At 33.5% G+C, this 19,427-nt stretch overlaps 1 protein-coding gene across 4 annotated transcripts in view; it reads left to right on the top strand.

The window, feature by feature from the left end:
• The window catches only part of LOC139505388 (SCY1-like protein 2), an 82,287-nt gene that overhangs the window by 58,161 nt on the left and 4,699 nt on the right, over positions 1 to 19,427 (top strand). For 2 of the 4 annotated variants that reach the window (XM_071295007.1, XM_071295012.1), the window contains exons 8-16: positions 2,596 to 2,721; positions 7,375 to 7,551; positions 8,078 to 8,200; positions 9,128 to 9,241; positions 9,661 to 9,793; positions 12,769 to 12,887; positions 15,060 to 15,160; positions 15,612 to 15,727; positions 16,175 to 16,225. In XM_071295007.1, coding sequence (XP_071151108.1) covers positions 2,596 to 2,721; positions 7,375 to 7,551; positions 8,078 to 8,200; positions 9,128 to 9,241; positions 9,661 to 9,793; positions 12,769 to 12,887; positions 15,060 to 15,160; positions 15,612 to 15,727; positions 16,175 to 16,225 — 1,060 coding nt within the window. The remainder of the gene's footprint in view (positions 1 to 2,595; positions 2,722 to 7,374; positions 7,552 to 8,077; positions 8,201 to 9,127; positions 9,242 to 9,660; positions 9,794 to 12,768; positions 12,888 to 15,059; positions 15,161 to 15,611; positions 15,728 to 16,174; positions 16,226 to 19,427) is intronic. The other 2 variants (XM_071295011.1, XM_071295013.1) reach the window with 1 other exon arrangement.

Here is a 19,427-nt window from a genome sequence, read left to right on the forward strand (position 1 = left end):
ACGTGCCTGTATCAAGGTAGAATTCTCGTCAGTGGTTGTCTTGTGTCACGTGCCTGTATCAAGTTAGAATTCTCGTCAGTGGTTGTCTTGAGTCACGTGTCTGTATCAAGTTAGAATTCTCGTCAGTGGTTGTCTTGTTTCACATGCCTTTATCAAGTCAGAATTCTCGTCAGTGGTTCTCTTGTGTCATGTGCCTTTATCAAGTCAGAATTCTCGTCAGTGGTTGTCTTGAGTCACGTGTCCATATCAAGTTAGATATCTCGTCAGTGGTTGTTGTGTTTCACCTGCCTGTATCAAGTTAGAATTCTCGTCAGTGGTTTTCTAGTGTCACGTGCCTGTATCAAGTTCGAAGTTTCGTCAGTGGTTGTTTTGTGTCACGCGCCTGTATCAAGTTAGAATTCTCGTCAGTGGTTGTCTTGTGTCACGTATCTGTATCAAGTTAGAATTCTCGTCAGTGGTTGTCTTGTATCACGTGTATGTATCAAGTTAGAATTCTCGTCAGTGTCTGTCTTGTGTCAGGTGCCTTTATCATGTCAGAATTCTCGTCAGTGGTACTCTTGTGTCACGTGCCTTTATCAAGTCAGAATTCTCGTCAGTGGTTGTCTTGTATCACGTGCCTGTATCAAGTTAGAATTCTCGTCAGTGGTTGTCTTGTGTCAGGTGCCTTTATCACGTCAGAATTCTCGTCAGTGATTCTCTTGTGTCACGTGCCTTTATCATGTCAGAATTCTCGTCAGTGGTTGTCTTGTTTCACGTGCCTGTATCAAGACAGAATTCTCGTCAGTGGTACTCTTGTGTCACGTATCTGTATCAAGTTAGAATTCTCGTCAGTGGTTGTCTGGTGTCACGTGCCTTTATCATGTCAGAATTCTCGTTAGTGGTTGTCTTGTTTCACGTGCCTGTATCAAGACAGAATTCTCGTCAGTGTCTGTCTTGTGTCACGTGCCTGTATCAAGACAGAATTCTCGTCAGTGGTTGTCTTGTGTCACGTGCCTTTATCATGTCAGAATTTTCGTCATAGGTTCTTTTGTGTCACGTGCCTGTATCAAGACAGAATTCTCGTCAGTGGTTGTCTGGTGTCACGTGCCTTTATCATGTCAGAATTCTCGTTAGTGGTTGTCTTGTTTCACGTGCCTGTATCAAGTCAGAATTCTCGTCAGTGTCTGTCTTGTGTCACGTGCCTGTATCAAGACAGAATTCTCGTCAGTGGTTGTCTTGTGTCACGTGCCTTTATCATGTCAGAATTTTCGTCATAGGTTCTTTTGTGTCACGTGCCTTTATCAAGTCAGAATTCTCGTCAGTGGTTGTATTGTATCACGTGCCTGTATCAAGTCAGAATTCTCGTCAGTGGTTCTCTTGTGTCACGTGCCTTTACCAAGTCAGATTTCTCGTCAGTGTTGTCTTGGATCACGTGCCTGTATCAAGTCAGAATTCTCGTCAGTGGTTCTCTTGTGTCGTACCTGTATGTTATAGGGAGAATTTTGTGTTGATTGCAGATCCTTGATTGTTTCTAGTGAATTATTCACAAAAAATTATTTTGTTCTTATTCAGATATACCCCGAAACTGTTTTTTTTTCAAAAAAGGAAAATGAGAATTTTATTCTTAAAACTTAAAAATAACTATAGATCATAAATTGATATTTTTTTATCTTTTTTATAAAATCGCATTAAACCTTAATGAAACTGCCATGACAAATACCACTGTTCATTCTTGTTTTAGCATAAAAGTTAATCCGTGTAGCTGTGTTTTATTACATTATCCCTACTAAAATATGTCAACAACAGACTATTAGTTATTTTACAAACATATTTGAAACATTTTATGCGTGTTATTTAATTTGTTCCTAACCAGTTATTTTATGCAATACCATTTTGTCTTTTGTTAACACCGTCAGTTTTGTAAAAGGGCAATTTGTTTGATATCTTTATGAGGATTAAGTTACAAACTTTATAGGATACGTTGTCTTTGAATTACTCAAACAACATTAGAATGAAATGGTTCTCTCACTCTATTACACTAGAAAGACAATAAACTCCAAATGGAATGTGCAGCTTCCGAATTATAATTAAATTGTTTAATAACAGAGAGGCATAAGGCGTAATTTAATGTCAACAGCAGTTTTTGTTCCTAACTTAGTTTTAAAAACAGTTTTAGGTACAGCAGTGGCTAATAAAAAGAAATTTAATTTGGAACCTTATTTGATGATTTATCACTTTACCAGATCATTGCTCTTCACCGACATATATTCCTGCAAGGTTACGAGGACGAATGACCGAAAATAACTTCTTATTTAAATGAATAAACATTTAATCTACAAATGGCTAGAAAAACAAACGGTCGCTGCTAACGGACCTACATGTAACAACTGTTAAATGTTGCTACTTGTAATGCAGCTCATCGTTAGACCTCACCGGCATCTCTTTACATCCAATTGAAATATGGCTTTAAAACCAGATGATATGTCATGAAATATTGAAAGATAGGCCGAAGCCGTTATAAAAGACTAACCAATAATGTAAAATGTTACACAAATGACTACAGTTTCGAGAGTTCCATAACAATTGCCATGTAAAACTTTCTCCTTTTTATTTTAGATAAAATTCTTCAATGAACCTGTTGTTTGTACTCTACAACTGTTAGACACATTAGAACAGAAAGACCCTTTTCTTAGAGCGGAAGTCCATTGTCAACTTGCACAGGTGCTTCCAGATATCCCCAAGGTTTGTACTTCTTCCAGATATCCCCAAGGTTTGTATTTTTTCCAGATATCCCCAAGGTTTGTAATTCTTCCAGACATCCGCAAGGTTTGTATTTATTTCAATTTATTTGGTGTATTTTTATCGTGAAATATGAGCTACACAAACAGTCATGTTTGATAAATGTGAACATCGAAACTATTAAACACAACTTCCCCTAAATTCAAAGAGTTCTTGTGTGATTATAAACTATCATCAGCAATTCATACATCAATTAGTGGAGTATTTTTATAACCTAGGCCTAGTGGATATGTTTCATGACGACAAGGAGACGCGATTATGTGTGCCAGAGTTATCGACATCAAATGGTAATAATAATCTCCCTAAAACAGGAACAATAACTCTCTTAAGTGATGACAACACAAATCTCGCCTTCGGACACATTATAACCTTACTCTTAAGTCATGACCCATATCCTGAAAAATTCAGAAATTCGATTAAATACCTTCATCATACTTTAGTAAAACACAACCCGGCCATGTATAATAAAACAAGATATGACAACACAAAAAAAATATATTGAGGAGTACACTATCGATAAGAAGCATATCGATTAGTACATTATCGATAAGGAACATATGGAAAAATACAATATCTATTTGTTACATATTTTAAGGAGTACATTACCAATGAATAACACATGTACATGGAAGAGTACATTATCGATGAGCAGTATATTGAGGAGTACATTATCGATGAACAGTATATTGAGGAGTACATTATCGATGAGCGCAGTATATTGAGGAGTACATTATCGATGAGCAGTATATTGAGGAGTACATTATCGATGATCAGTATATTGAAGAGTGCATTATCGATGAGCAGTATATTGAGGAGTACATTATCGATGAGCAGTATATTGAGGAGTGCATTATCGATGAGCAGTATATTGAGGAGTGCATTATCTATGAGCAGTATATTGAGGAGTGCATTATCGATGAGCAGTATATTGAAGAGTACATTATCGATGAGCAGTATATTGAGGAGTACATTATCGATGAGCAGTATATTGAGGAGTACATTATCGATGAGCAGTTACTTTTCTACATTGGTTAGAGGTATAGGGGGAGGGTTGAGATCTCACAAACATGTTCAACCCCGCCGCATTTTTGCGCTTGTCCCAAGTCAGGAGCCTCTGGCCTTTGTTAGTCTTGTATTATTTTAATTTTAGTTTCTTGTGTACAATTTGGAAATTAGTATGGCGTTCATTATCACTGGACTAGTATATATTTGTTTAGGGGCCAGCTGAAGGACGCCTCCGGGTGCGGGAATTTCTCGCTACATTGAAGATCTGTTGGTGACCCTCTGCTGTTGTTTTTTATTTGGTCGGGTTGTTGTCTCTTTGACACATTCCCCATTTCCATTCTCAATTTTATAGTATATTAAGGAGTACATTATCGATGAGCATTATATTGAGGAGTACATTATCGATGAGTAGTAGTGCATTATCGATGAGCAGTATATTGAGGAGTGCATTATCGATGAGCAGTATATTGAGGAGTACATTATCGATGAGCAGTATATTGAGGATTGCATTATCTATGAACAGTATATTGAGGAGTGCATTATTGATGAGCAGTATATTGAGGAGTGCATTATCAATGAGCAGTATATTGAGGAGTGCATTATCGATGAGCAGTATATTGAGGAGTGCATTATCTATGAGCAGTATATTGAGGAGTACATTATCTATGAACAGTATATTGAGGAGTACATTATCGATGAGCAGTATATTGAGGAGTGCATTATTGATGAGCAGTATATTGAGGAGTGCATTATCGAGGAGCAGTATATTGAGGAGTGCATTATCTATGAACAGTATATTGAGTAGTACATTATCTATGAGCAGTATATTGAGGATTACATTATCGAGGAGCAGTATATTGAGGAGTGCATTATTGATGAGCAGTATATTGAGGAGTACATTATCTATGAGCAGTATATTGAGGAGTACATTATCGATGAGCAGTATATTGAGGAGTGCATTATTGATGAGCAGTATATTGAGGAGTGCATTATCGAGGAGCAGTATATTGAGGAGTGCATTATCGAGGAGCAGTATATTGAGGAGTGCATTATCGATGAGCGGTATATTGAGGAGTGCATTATCGATGAGCAGTATATTGAGGAGTGCATTATTGATGAGCAGTATATTGAGGAGTGCATTATCGAGGAGCAGTATATTGAGGAGTGCATTATCGATGAGCGGTATATTGAGGAGTGCATTATCGATGAGCAGTATATTGAGGAGTGCATTATTGATGAGCAGTATATTGAGGAGTGCATTATCGAGGAGCAGTATATTGAGGAGTGCATTATCGATGAGCAGTATATTAAGGAGTGCATTATCGATGAGCAGTATATTGAGGAGTGCATTATCTACCAGGAACATATTGAGTAGTACGTTATCTACGAGGAACACATATTGAGTAGTACGTTATCTACGAGGAACACATATTGAGTAGTACGTTATCTACGAGGAACACATATTGAGTAGTACGTTATCTACGAGGAACACATATTGAGTAGTACGTTATCTACGAGGAACATATTGAGTAGTACGTTATCTACGAGGAACACATATTTAGTAGTACGTTATCTACGAGGAACACATATTGAGTAGTACGTTATCTACGACGAACACATATTGAGTAGTACGTTATCTACGAGGAACACATATTGAGTAGTACGTTATCTACGAGGAACACATATTGAGTAGTACGTTATCTACGACGAACATATTGAGTAGTACATTATCTACGAGGAACACATATTGAGTAGTACGTTATCTACGAGGAACACATATTGAGTAGAACGTTATCTACGAGGAACACATATTGAGTAGTACGTTATCTACGAGGAACACATATTGAGTAGTACGTTATCTACGAGGAACACATATTGAGTAGTACGTTATCTACGAGGAACACATATTGAGTAGTACGTTATCTACGAGGAACATATATTGAGTAGTACGTTATCTACCAGGAACATATTGAGTAGTACGTTATCTACGAGGAACATATTGAGTAGTACGTTATCTACGAGGAACATATTGAGTAGTACGTTATCTACGAGGAACATATTGAGTAGTACGTTATCTACGAGGAACATATATTGAGTAGTACGTTATCTACGAGGAACATATATTGAGTAGTACGTTATCTACGAGGAACACATATTGAGTAGTACGTTATCTACGACGAACATATTGAGTAGTACGTTATCTACGAGGAACATATTGAGTAGTACGTTATCTACGAGGAACACATATTGAGTAGTACGTTATCTACGAGGAACATATATTGAGTAGTACGTTATCTACGAGGAACATATATTGAGTAGTACGTTATCTACGAGGAACATATTGAGTAGTACGTTATCTACGAGGAACATATTGAGTAGTACGTTATCTACGAGGAACATATTGAGTAGTACGTTATCTACGAGGAACACATATTGAGTAGTACGTTATCTACGAGGAACACATTGAGTAGTACGTTATCTACGAGGAACATATTGAGTAGTACGTTATCTACGAGGAACATATTGAGTAGTACGTTATCTACGAGGAACACATATTGAGTAGTACGTTATCTACGAGGAACATATTGAGTAGTACGTTATCTACGAGGAACACATATTGAGTAGTACGTTATCTACGAGGAACATATATTGAGTAGTACGTTATCTACGAGGAACATATATTGAGTAGTACGTTATCTACGAGGAACATATTGAGTAGTACGTTATCTACGAGGAACATATTGAGTAGTACGTTATCTACGAGGAACACATATTGAGTAGTACGTTATCTACGAGGAACATATTGAGTAGTACGTTATCTACGAGGAACACATATTGAGTAGTACGTTATCTACGAGGAACATATATTGAGTAGTACGTTATCTACGAGGAACATATTGAGTAGTACGTTATCTACGAGGAACACATATTGAGTAGTACGTTATCTACGAGGAACATATATTGAGTAGTACGTTATCTACGAGGAACATATTGAGTAGTACGTTATCTACGAGGAACATATTGAGTAGTACGTTATCTACGAGGAACATATTGAGTAGTACGTTATCTACGAGGAACATATTGAGTAGTACGTTATCTACGAGGAACATATTGAGTAGTACGTTATCTACGAGGAACATATTGAGTAGTACGTTATCTACGAGGAACACATATTGAGTAGTACGTTATCTACGAGGAACATATTGAGTAGTACGTTATCTACGAGGAACATATTGAGTAGTACGTTATCTACGAGGAACACATATTGAGTAGTACGTTATCTACGAGGAACACATATTGAGTAGTACGTTATCTACGAGGAACACATATTGAGTAGTAAGTTATCTACGAGGAACACATATTGAGTAGTACGTTATCTACGAGGAACACATATTGAGTAGTACGTTATCATTCATGTCATCAAAAATGTAACGCAGTTGAAACACATGTAACCAGCCCAAAATCGAAATCATAAATTTAAGAATATTTGTGAAACATAGTTTTTCCGGTTTTTCTGTATGTCCGCTGATTTGATATTATAGAATTAAGAATGGAAAGAGACAATACTTTTTCATATGGTTTTTTTTTCAGAAAATTTTATACCGAAATGTGTTTCCTGTATTATGCCTTGAGTGTTCTATGGCAGACTCTGTTACCAGTGCTTTAATACCTTTCATCGCCATGATTGATAACGCTTCCAAAGACGAGTATTGTGGTCACATATTAACTGTATTCAGAGATGTTATCAATATGCCTAAACCTGTACAGGTAAATTGTCTATTTTATGATAAATTACTAAACAGGAGGAATAAAAACTCATCAGTAAAAGAAAAGACAAACAAAACATGACAAAAAGATGAAAAGTCGAGTGAACGAACCTTTAACACGTACTAGCACGTGAGGTGGAACTTATATTTTACCTTTCCACGAAGGCTTAAATTAAAAATGAACTTCCGTTTGCTTGATTTTTAGTTTTAGTTAGTATTAATACAATTCAATATTTTTCTTCATAGAGATTATTCTAAGATTTATTGCAAATAAATATTTCATAAGTTATTTTATTTTCGTAATCCATTTCCAAGTGTCTGGCTGAGGCTAATATCAGTTATTGCTGAACTATTTTGGGATAATCTACTGATAGAAATGTACCTTTTTCCATATAAAACCGTAAGGATTAAACTAATATGATTTGTTTCAAGGGTATATGTTTTAAATAAATTCCTGGAATCGTAAATTGATATATTGGTTGTGTATCATAAGAGGTGTATGATTTCTAATATGTTTTATTTTCTAGGCTACTGTTAATATTCTAAATCGATTAGATATAATCTTAAATAAAAGTCCTATTGAGGAAATCCGATCGGAGATTATTCCATTAGTGTTCAACTGTTTGGAATCAACGTCTATACAAGCACAGGTGAGTTGTATATAACTTTGTGTCAACGTCTATACAAGCACAGGTCAGTTATATAACTTGGTGTCAACGTCTATACAAGCACAGGTGAGTTATATATAACGTGGTGTCAACGTCATCATATCCACAGTTATTAAGTTTATAGGTGTTCCCACTGTCTGTATCATTCTGTTCAGCTCTTACTAAAAATTGCATATCACGGCTTTGTGACGTCAAATATGTTGACCCAGTCCAAAATAGTTTGAACTTGTCACATTACTTAAGTCAGTATAAATAAACTGACGTTGATAAATTTAAACAAACTGTTGAAACAAAGAAAAACACTTGTTTTTATCATGCAAGCTACACTAATACAGTCCGATAAAGCGATAACAAGATTATCGTCATATAAAATATCAGCTTTTCGACACAACATGAAGATTTTTTGGACTGCTTTTCTGCGCTCACTCGACAAAAGCTTTATAACTCGAAGCTGATACTTTACAATATCAATATGCAGACAACCAGCTGATAATCAGTACTTATAAGACATTTTTAACTTCAGTGCAAATGACTGATAATTCATTGTCGTTTACCCAATTAACCTTTAATTCTGTGCATTTCTTATAAAAAAAATAACAAAAATACCCAACTCCAAAGAAAATCCTAAACGGAAAGTCCCATAACTCAAATGACAAAATGAAAAGCTCAAACTTAAAAAAAGGAGTGTAGCAGATACATATACCGGTATATATGATGATAGATAGACGAACAGATAATGCACGTATTTTTATTTTTATTTTATAAGGACATTTTTTATTATTTGATTAAAGTTAAGATTAAAGCATAATTTTCAAAGAAACAGCAATTGAGTTCATTGGATATAGCCATTCTTTTCTGAGGAATGACAGAAACATACACTGTTTTAGTGTATTTATTTATGTGTTGTAGGAAGCAGCCTTAAACGCTATAGGTATGGTCAAAGAATATCTAGATGACAGCTTTATGAAAATGTTGGTTTTACCAAGAGCTAAAGCTCTGTTTTACAAGGCAACTAATGTTAGGGTGAGCACTTTTAACTTGGTTTACTCGTAAACAAACATTCATTTATAAAAACATTCAAGATTGTTTCTATACTTTTTAGTTTATTTCTGTTTTTTTTTAGTTTAATTGGCTTATAATGTCTCTTGTTAACTGTGGATTCATGGGAATTCGTGCGATACTAGTGTTTGATAATTATGGATTTCCTTTGTAACGGTGAACCAAGAATTTATATGTTCAACATATGAATCATTTTATATAGCAGTGTATGGAGAATTTGTAACACAATAAATGTTAATTATAATTACAATTATCTATTTTTATTAATCTATAGGGCGAAACTTTCAGAGTAATTTTCAATTATCTGACAATCTATAAATCGAAGTAGAGAAATGTATACAACATTGCGACAGATTGTTTTGACAGGTTTTGCAATATTTCAGGTGAAGATAAATGCACTGTCTTGTATAGACCATGTCTTAGACAGCTTAGACAAGATGACCATTTTAGATGAAGTTTTACCTTTGTTGACTGAGAGTCAGTGCCAGGATGCTAGTATTGTTATCACAATTGTCGGTAAATACTTTGTTTTATATCTATATTATCAAATGACCAATTTAGATATTTGTGGAATCACATTGTCGGTAAATACTTTAATCATACCATCTTTATTTTATATCTGTATTATCGAGTGATCAATTCAGATATATGTGGAATCACATTGTCGGTAAATACTTTAATCATAACATCTTTGTTTTATATCTGTATTATCGAGTGATCAATTCAGATATATGTGGAATCACATTGTCGGTAAATACTTTAATCATACCATCTTTGTTTTATATCTGTATTATCGAATGACCAATTTAGATATATGTGGAATCACATTGTCGGTAAATATTTTAATCATACCATCTTTGTTTTATATCTATATTATCAAATGACCAATTTAGATATATGTGGAATCACATTGTCGGTAAATACTTTAATCCTATCATCTTTGTTTTATATCTGTATTATCGAGTGATCAATTCAGATATATGTGGAATCACATTGTCGGTAAATACTTTAATCATAACATCTTTGTTTTATATCTGTATTATCGAGTGATCAATTCAGATATATGTGGAATCACATTGTCGGTAAATACTTTAATCATACCATCTTTGTTTTATATCTGTATTATCGAATGACCAATTTAGATATATGTGGAATCACATTGTCGGTAAATACTTTAATCATACCATCTTTGTTTTATATCTGTATTATCGAATGACCAATTTAGACATATGTGGAATCACATTGTCGGTAAATACTTTAATCCTACCATCTTTGTTTTATATCTGTATTATCGAATGACCAATTTAGATATATGTGGAATCACATTGTCGGTAAATACTTTTATCAGACCATCTTTGTTTTATATCTGTATTATCGAGTGATCAATTTAGATATATGTGGAATCACATTGTCGGTAAATACTTTAATCCTACCATCTTTGTTTTATATCTATATTATCGAATGATCAATTTAGATATATGTGGAATCACATTGTCGGTAAATACTTTAATCATATCATCTTTGTTTTATATCTGTATTATCGAATGATCAATTTAGATATATGTGGAATCACATTGTCGGTAAATACTTTAATCATACCATCTTTGTTTTATATCTGTATTATCGAATGATCAATTCAGATATATGTGGAATCACATTGTCGGTAAATACTTTAATCATACCATCTTTGTTTTATATCTGTATTATCGAATGATCAATTCAGATATATGTGGAATCACATTGTCGGTAAATACTTTAATCATACCATCTTTGTTTTATATCTGTATTATCGAATGACCAATTTAGATATATGTGGAATCACATTGTCGGTAAATACTTTAATCATACCATCTTTGTTTTATATCTATATTATCGAGTGATCAATTTAGATATATGTGGAATCACATTGTCGGTAAATATTTTAATCATATCATCTTTGTTTTATATCTGTATTATCGAATGATCAATTTAGATATATGTGGAATCACATTGTCGGTAAATACTTTAATCATACCATCTTTGTTTTATATCTATATTATCGAGTGATCAATTTAGATATATGTGGAATCACATTGTCGGTAAATACTTTAATCCTATCATCTTTGTTTTATATCTGTATTATCGAATGATCAATTTAGATATATGTGGAATCACATTGTCGGTAAATACTTTTATCAGACCATCTTTGTTTTATATCTGTATTATCGAATGATCAATTTAGATATATGTGGAATCACATTGTCGGTAAATACTTTAATCATACCATCTTTGTTTTATATCTATATTATCGAGTGATCAATTTAGATATATGTGGAATCACATTGTCGGTAAATACTTTAATCCTATCATCTTTGTTTTATATCTGTATTATCGAATGATCAATTTAGATATATGTGGAATCACATTGTCGGTAAATACTTTTATCAGACCATCTTTGTTTTATATCTATATTATCAAATGACCAATTTAGATATATGTGGAATCACATTGTCGGTAAATACTTTTATCAGACCATCTTTGTTTTATATCTATATTATCAAATGACCAATTTAGATATATGTGGAATCACATTGTCGGTAAATACTTTTATCAGACCATCTTTGTTTTATATCTATATTATCGAGTGATCAATTTAGATATATGTGGAATCACATTGTCGGTAAATATTTTAATCATATCATCTTTGTTTTATATCTGTATTATCGAATGATCAATTTAGATATATGTGGAATCACATTGTCGGTAAATACTTTAATCATACCATCTTTGTTTTATATCTGTATTATCGAATGATCAATTTAGATATATGTGGAATCACATTGTCGGTAAATACTTTAATCATACCATCTTTGTGTTATATCTGTTTGTATTTTATCGACACGAATCTGCAGCAAAGCGTAGACATTGATTCTGTTATAGCAATACAGTGTTGGGGACATTATAGTCACCGTCTTATATTCTTTGTTATATTTTGTTTCGTATAGGAACTGTGTCTCATTGACACATAATTGTGGTAAAATGTTAGCCTTTTATATTATAAGGATCGTTGAGTCGATACTAGTTAGCTGTTAGATCCCGGGGTATCACAAGCTTAGTAGCCAATTATAAAAAAACAGATATTGTTAAGAAATTTGTGAAATACTTCTAATAAAAAATGTATCTTCCTCATGCATAGCTTCAAATGCTGTCTGGCTTTGGTTTTAATTTTAGTCTTATTTGGTTTTATCAACGTTTGTATGATATTTGGGATTTTCAACCATTTTCACCTTGGTAATCACCGAGGAGACATTAATGTCAAAATATGCATGTGATGCAATTGGTACGAGAAATGATCCGAAGAAAGAAAACACATGTACTAAATCTAATGCACAGTTCGTTGTCGTTAGTTTATTTATCACCAATGAATTACCATGGCAAATATAAAGACGATTGTTTGTATTTTGCTGTCTCTAGTCAATACATTTATTAAATGTAAATGTTGTCTATTCCAGGTATTTATAAACACCTGTTGAGTGACAGAAAGTTTGGATTAACACATAACTTGATAGCAACTAAAGTGATGCCACCATTAATTACACAAACTGTCAATCCAGGTCTAACTATGGAACAGGTAAGTTAAACTTCGCGAATAACATGAAACACAAACCATCAATTCAGGTCTTACTTAACAATTTGTAAGTTAAACGTTTTACTCATCATAGCATCCCTGTCAATCATTAATATCGGAAAGGTAATAATATATATATACGTTGTAACAAAGCACTGGTATATGATGTCGTGTAAAGCATAGTCCTGCTCGTCAATTATCCCTAGGTACTAAGTTTTATGAAAAGGAAAGGATCAAACAGCTCTAAAATCGAGCATGCGTCACAATTCGTCATTATAAAGTTTCAAACCAAATATCTTTATCGCTTTTAAAACAGGAGTACAGAAGTAGGTACTCTTATCACAAAATAAAAATTGTACCGAGACGGTGACAAAATAAATGATGTTTTGAAACCAGGTTTAATCCATCTTTTTTACATAAGTCAGGAATAAGACCATTGTTATTCATTCGTTTGATGTGTATGGGCTTTTGATTTTGTCATTTGACATTCCATCCTGAATTTTCCTCGGAGTTTGGTACTTTTTTGTTTTTTTCTTTGAATGAACTGCCGTCGATTTGCCGTACTTTGTCGACATTTGTTTGGCAACATAAGCACCAGACATACTTACAATGATGGTACTCACCCTGTGGTGTTTTGGCAACATAAGCACCAGACATACTTACAATGATGGTACTCACCCTGTGGTGTTTTGGCAACATAAGCACCAGACATACTTACAATAATGGTACTCACCCTGTGGTGTTTTGGCAACATAAGCACCAGACATACTTACAATGATGGTACTCACCCTGTGGTGATTCATTTTCAGGAAAAACGTTCTTTGCATTTCTATGTCAGATCACGGAAACATATCATCGCCACAATTCATGAGTTTTAGTATGAATAATGTGGTCGAATATGTCTACATTCCGATACGATTTCAACTAGTACACAGCGAAAACAGTAGACGACACTCTGCTTACTACGTCAAACTGAGATTTAGAGGTTTTGTAATGGAGGACATAAAGATAAGCTTTTCTGCACAGGATTTGGAGTCAAAGCTTAAAATTACAAATACGACACACTATTCTTTTGAGCTGATTGTTGTAGACACTTTTTAGCTCACCTGGCCCAAAGAGCCAAGTGAGATTTTCTCATCACTTGGCGTCCGTCGTCCGTCGTCGTCGTCGTCGTCCGTCGTCGTCGTCGTCGTCCGTCGTCGTTAACTTTTACAAAAATCTTCTCCTCTGAAACTACTGGGCCAAATTAAACCAAACTCGACCACAATCATCATTGGGGTATCTAGTTTAAAAAATGTGTCCGGTGATCCGGCCAACAAACCAAGATGGCCGCCATGGCTAAAAATAGAACATAGGAGTAAAAGGCAGTTTTTGGCTTATATCTCAAAAAACCAAAGCATTTAGAGCAAATATGACATGGGGGTAAAATTGTTAACCAGGTCAAGATCTATCTGCCCTGAAATTTTCTGAAGAATCGGACAATCCGTTGTTAGGTGCTGCCCCTGCATTGGTAATTTTAAGGAAATGTTGCTGTTTTTGGTTATTATCTTGAATATTATTATAGATAGAGATAAACTGTAAACAGCAATAATGTACAGCAAAGCAGACCTAACAATAAGTCAAACATGACCAAAATGGTCAATTGACCCCCCTAAGGAGTAATTGTCCTTTATAGTAAATTTTTTACAATTTTCATAAAATTTGTAAATTGTTTCCAACTTTTTCAAATGACACTGTAACTACTGGGCCAAGTTTATTATAGATAGAAATAATTGTAAGCACCAAGAATGTTTAGTAAAGTAAGATCTCTCCTCTTATATTTAAGGCGTTTCCCTCGGTTTTAGTTTGTTATCCCGATTTTGTTTTTTGTCCATGGATTTATGAGTTTTGAACAGCGGTATACTACTGTTGCCTTTATCTACAAACACATCATCATCACCAAAACCAATTTTCGTCATGAATCCATCTGTGTCCTTTGTTTAATATTCACATAGACCAAGGTGAGCGACACAGGCTCTTTAGAGCCTCTAGTTAAACTATACGTTGTTTTGTAAATTTATTTTATTTGTATTTCGGTCTTTTGTTAGGGTTGTGCTTTTTGTGTGTCTTTTTTCAATATAAAACATATGTTTCTTTCAAGTTTGGAAACACTGACAATCTTCCTAAATGTTTCAGTTTAGTGCTTTAATGGAAGTATTACGGGAAATGCTAGAACAGATAGATCGGGAAAGAAGAAATAAAATGAAACAAGAATCGGGGTCGCCCCCAACACAAAGGTAAACACAATTTATGACTTGATTGGTTTTTAAAATTTAGATTAATGCATGACTTTGATTCGAAGGAAATTTTAACTTTCTTTTCGTGAAAAAAAATGATACTAGAAGTGGACAGCTAAATTTTAGCTAAAATATCAGAATTGGACTGATTTTACCAAAGTGGAATGACAGCCCACCAGCAACGAAACAAGTTTGTGAAGTCATGTCTTAATAAACCTCAAAAATTATAATAAAAAGTTATTCTGGCAGTGCGCTTAATACATGAGAAAAAGAAAACTATTCTAAACGTATATAAAAGAGAAAGAAATATACTAGTTGGACATTTAAACTCATAAAAAGCATATTAAGATGTCAACTGGGTCAATTGTAAAAAAGAACAAGAAAAATATATCAGTTAAATCGAAGGTTACAGTAAAAATCAGTTGTTGTATGAATGCTTCTTTACTTTTAGGGGGTCTTTGAATATGCAAAATGGCAAATCAAAGGACGATAAATCAGCGTCACTCGGTAAAAGCTTTTTGTCTGTGGATGGAGCAGTACCGACTGGCATACAGAAAAGTAGAACAGGTATTCTTTAAGTTATAGCATACCTTGGTCGTTTGAAGATAGTTGATCTGTGCGCGCTTATGTGGCGTTAATATATCAGGAGTCAATCAATTTAAAATGTTCACATTTATTACATTATTTTTCAATAATTGTATGGTGGCACCTTTGAAAATGCATGCACATTTTATTGGTACTTTCAATTCAAGTAGTCAAATATAGTGGAAATTTAATTATTTAATACTTTTAGTTTCTTGTCGTATGAATGGATATTGCATGATACATTATATTTGTAAAACTATTTATGACGTATTTTAAGTTATGTTTTATTCTGAAATATAAGAACTGCTCTTAACTTTAAATACACTTTGTCAATGTTTTATGAAGAAAGACAGGTATCTTACAAAATTTTATTCAATTCGTTACCCATGATTGCCATAAAAAAAAGTGATTCATAAAATATTTTAACAGGGTCTTTACAACTACCCCTCCCGCCAACAATCAACATACAAGTGCCATCAGGTAACCCGTGTTTAGATGAATTGTTGTCTATGGCGTCGTTGTTAGACTAGGAAAAAAGCATGACACAGGAATATGTATTCAATTAGAATTATCCATAATGAGCGAAAATTAAATTTCAAAACAGTTATTCAACAGGGACAAAACAATCTATCATTATTATTCGATTTAATGTTACAAATTGTTTGGTTTGATTAGAATAATCACTAAAAGAAAAACAAAAAGTTATGTGATTTTAAATTTTAATCAAAATTAATCCTTATTGCTTTTTTTCAAAGTGACGAAAACAATTCCAGTAGGTGTTGTTGCAGTATTGTGTAATCTAAACCTACGTCATATAGATGTCAATAGACATTCATTTTGTAATATAAATACACATGTTTATATTATGATATACAGGTATAAAACAAAATTAATCTGAGTCGAAAAACTGGCAAATGATATTATGTCTTATCATTTGAATTCATATTGAGATCTGGTTTCAAATGCGGCTATTTGCATTTCATATTACAAATTTTTATCTGTTTCACAATTTCTGGTAAGAGAAAAATATGTATCGATAACGGGTAATATAAGGACTTTGACTTAGTTTTAAAACCAATTTACTAGTAACAGATGAAGTTGTTGACGAACATTGACTCTTTTCCTTCAAAGTAAAATCTAAGGACCGTATTTTGAAGATGATGATGAGAATTCCTAAAAGCAATTGCAATCAATAGAATATATATTAGATTTTAAATGAATTAACGTTTCTCAAAATGAATTTAATGGGAATTTGCATGACTGATGAGTATAATTGGCAATAAGGCAATATGCAAAACTACATTCTATAAGAACAAAATCATATTAAATTTGTTTTTATCGTTAGAGTTATTCCTCTTGGCATTAATACTCGACGTTTACACGATATACGATTAAGACACCTGTTCTTATTAGAAGTCATTATTTCAGAAGATAGATTTTTCGCACACATCTGTTTCGCAGTAACTGTTTTAACGACAAATTAAGCAAAAGTGGAAAATGCTGCTCAATAATCATAATTCGATAAAGCAAAAACAAATCACACTTAAACTGAATATTACACATCAACTATAAGAGGGAAATAACGGAACAACAGAAACACTGAACTACATCAAAGGCAAATGCCAACATAAATAGAAGCGGACTGTAGATAGCCATAGTCTCACTTGGTACACGACATTTTAAGAAAAATGGCTGGTTGAATGGCTAGCCAAAAGCATACGTAATAGTAATCAGCACAGATAATTGCATTAATAATATAAAAGAACATGATCACGTCAACCACAGAAACACCATGAATTTATGACAGCACACTTATCTTACTAGAAAAATATTAATAGATAGAAAGAAACTCTAAACAACTAAAACAATCAGCAATATTAGATCTACAAAAAAATGAAAATTAAACTTTACAAGCGCATTTCTGGATTTACCTTCGTCAAATATATTCAGAGTCAAATATTTGAAATCCACGGATGTATACATACCAGAGCAGATGAAAAGCTATATGAAAACAGAGGACCTAAAATAAATAGCCAAATCCATCTACGATCAACTTGCCTGAAGGAGTTCTAACTTTGCTAATTTGACTGGCAATATCAATAGACTCCTATTTGGAGTTTAGTGTCTTAAAAAGACAGTTTTTGAATTTTAGAATGTTGATAAACATTATAAGTTATACGAATAAGTCATGTGGCTGAACTCAACTGTTAATTGACTGATACTGGATTCGTAGCACCTGAATGCCATTTAAACTTATCTTTTTGCATATTTTTGTTTATACGTGTTTGAATCAACTGAACCAAGGTTTCAGACCAATGAACCTCGTTGTATTTAATTTTGAGCTTTTAACTATATACCAATTCAGTATTTTAAGTGAGCGCTTGCATCATATATGTCCTCGAACTTGAGATTTAGCATACTAACGAAATTATAAGTCATTCTTTATATTTTGATCTTGATCTCGGTATCAATACATATTGACGACACTTGGTAAATCAAGACTGATAAGGTATTCATCTTAGATCATATATGGCGAATTAAGACATGGTGTAACACAAGTTCATAAGTTCATAAGAAAATGCTTGCACCATGTCAGAAATAAGACAGTTGTTTTCCATTCGTTTGATGTGTTTCAGATTTTGATTTTGCCATTTGATAAGGGACTTTCCTTTTTTAATTTTCCTTGGAGTTCAATACTATTGTGATTTCACTTTTTTATAAGTGATCCATCTTAGAACGTATATAGACGAATTAAAGACGTGTGGTAAAAATGACATAAGTGATCCATCTGAGATGATGCAGGTTAATAGAAAGGTAAAATTGCAATTGTGCAGGGGAAAGCAATCGTTTCCGAAGCTCTACCGGTAAATATAAATTGATATCGAAAACTATAGAAAATATTGAAAATATGACAGAAGAAACATGCTTGAAAACCAAGAAAAGACTACAAGACGTTTCCTTTAAGCAATTTGATTTATACATTTATCGCTAACGTGTTAGTTTACTAGCCAAAGCTCCGTGTTGAAGGCCGTACATTGACCTATAATGGTTTACTTTTATAAGTTGTTATTTGGATGGCGAGTTGTCTCATTGGCACTCACACCACATCTTTCTTTATCTAGTTACTGTTGGTCGGAGGATATTTAATTTTTTACCAGAGTTTTATGTTTGATATAATTATTGTATTTTTTTTAGTTTAGAATAATCTTCTAGTGAAACAGATGGATATAATTTGCTTACAATCTCAGTTTTGTAACTTAAAATTGACGGAAGATGTATTTTTTTTTTTTTGTAATTTTCCGTATGCGAAACAGGTTGACGGATCGGAGCCTTTAGCTGGTTTTTCCGCACACCTGTTTTCGTTTTTTCGTTAGTTTTGTTTGGTATGTCTAAACAATTTCCTCGTTGAATTTGTTAATCGTGCACTGTTAATCGTGCACTTGTCACTGTGTTTGCTTTTTTTTGTGTGCACTTTTTTGTTGATGTTTTGTTTGTCTATGCACTTGTCTATGTTTTTGCACTTTTTGTCCGTGTGTCGTCCTCTGGATTGCTATAACTGATACCTTTTTTCATGTCTTCAGAAAGGGATTCCTTCAATTATGTTTCTCTTTTTATGAATATTGTATTCATGCCTATGATTAGAGAAACAAACACAAAAGGTGTGAAGGGATACCAAAGGAAT

Source organism: Mytilus edulis, chromosome 1, assembly GCF_963676685.1.
Source record: "Mytilus edulis chromosome 1, xbMytEdul2.2, whole genome shotgun sequence".
Classification (NCBI taxonomy): domain Eukaryota; kingdom Metazoa; phylum Mollusca; class Bivalvia; order Mytilida; family Mytilidae; genus Mytilus; species Mytilus edulis.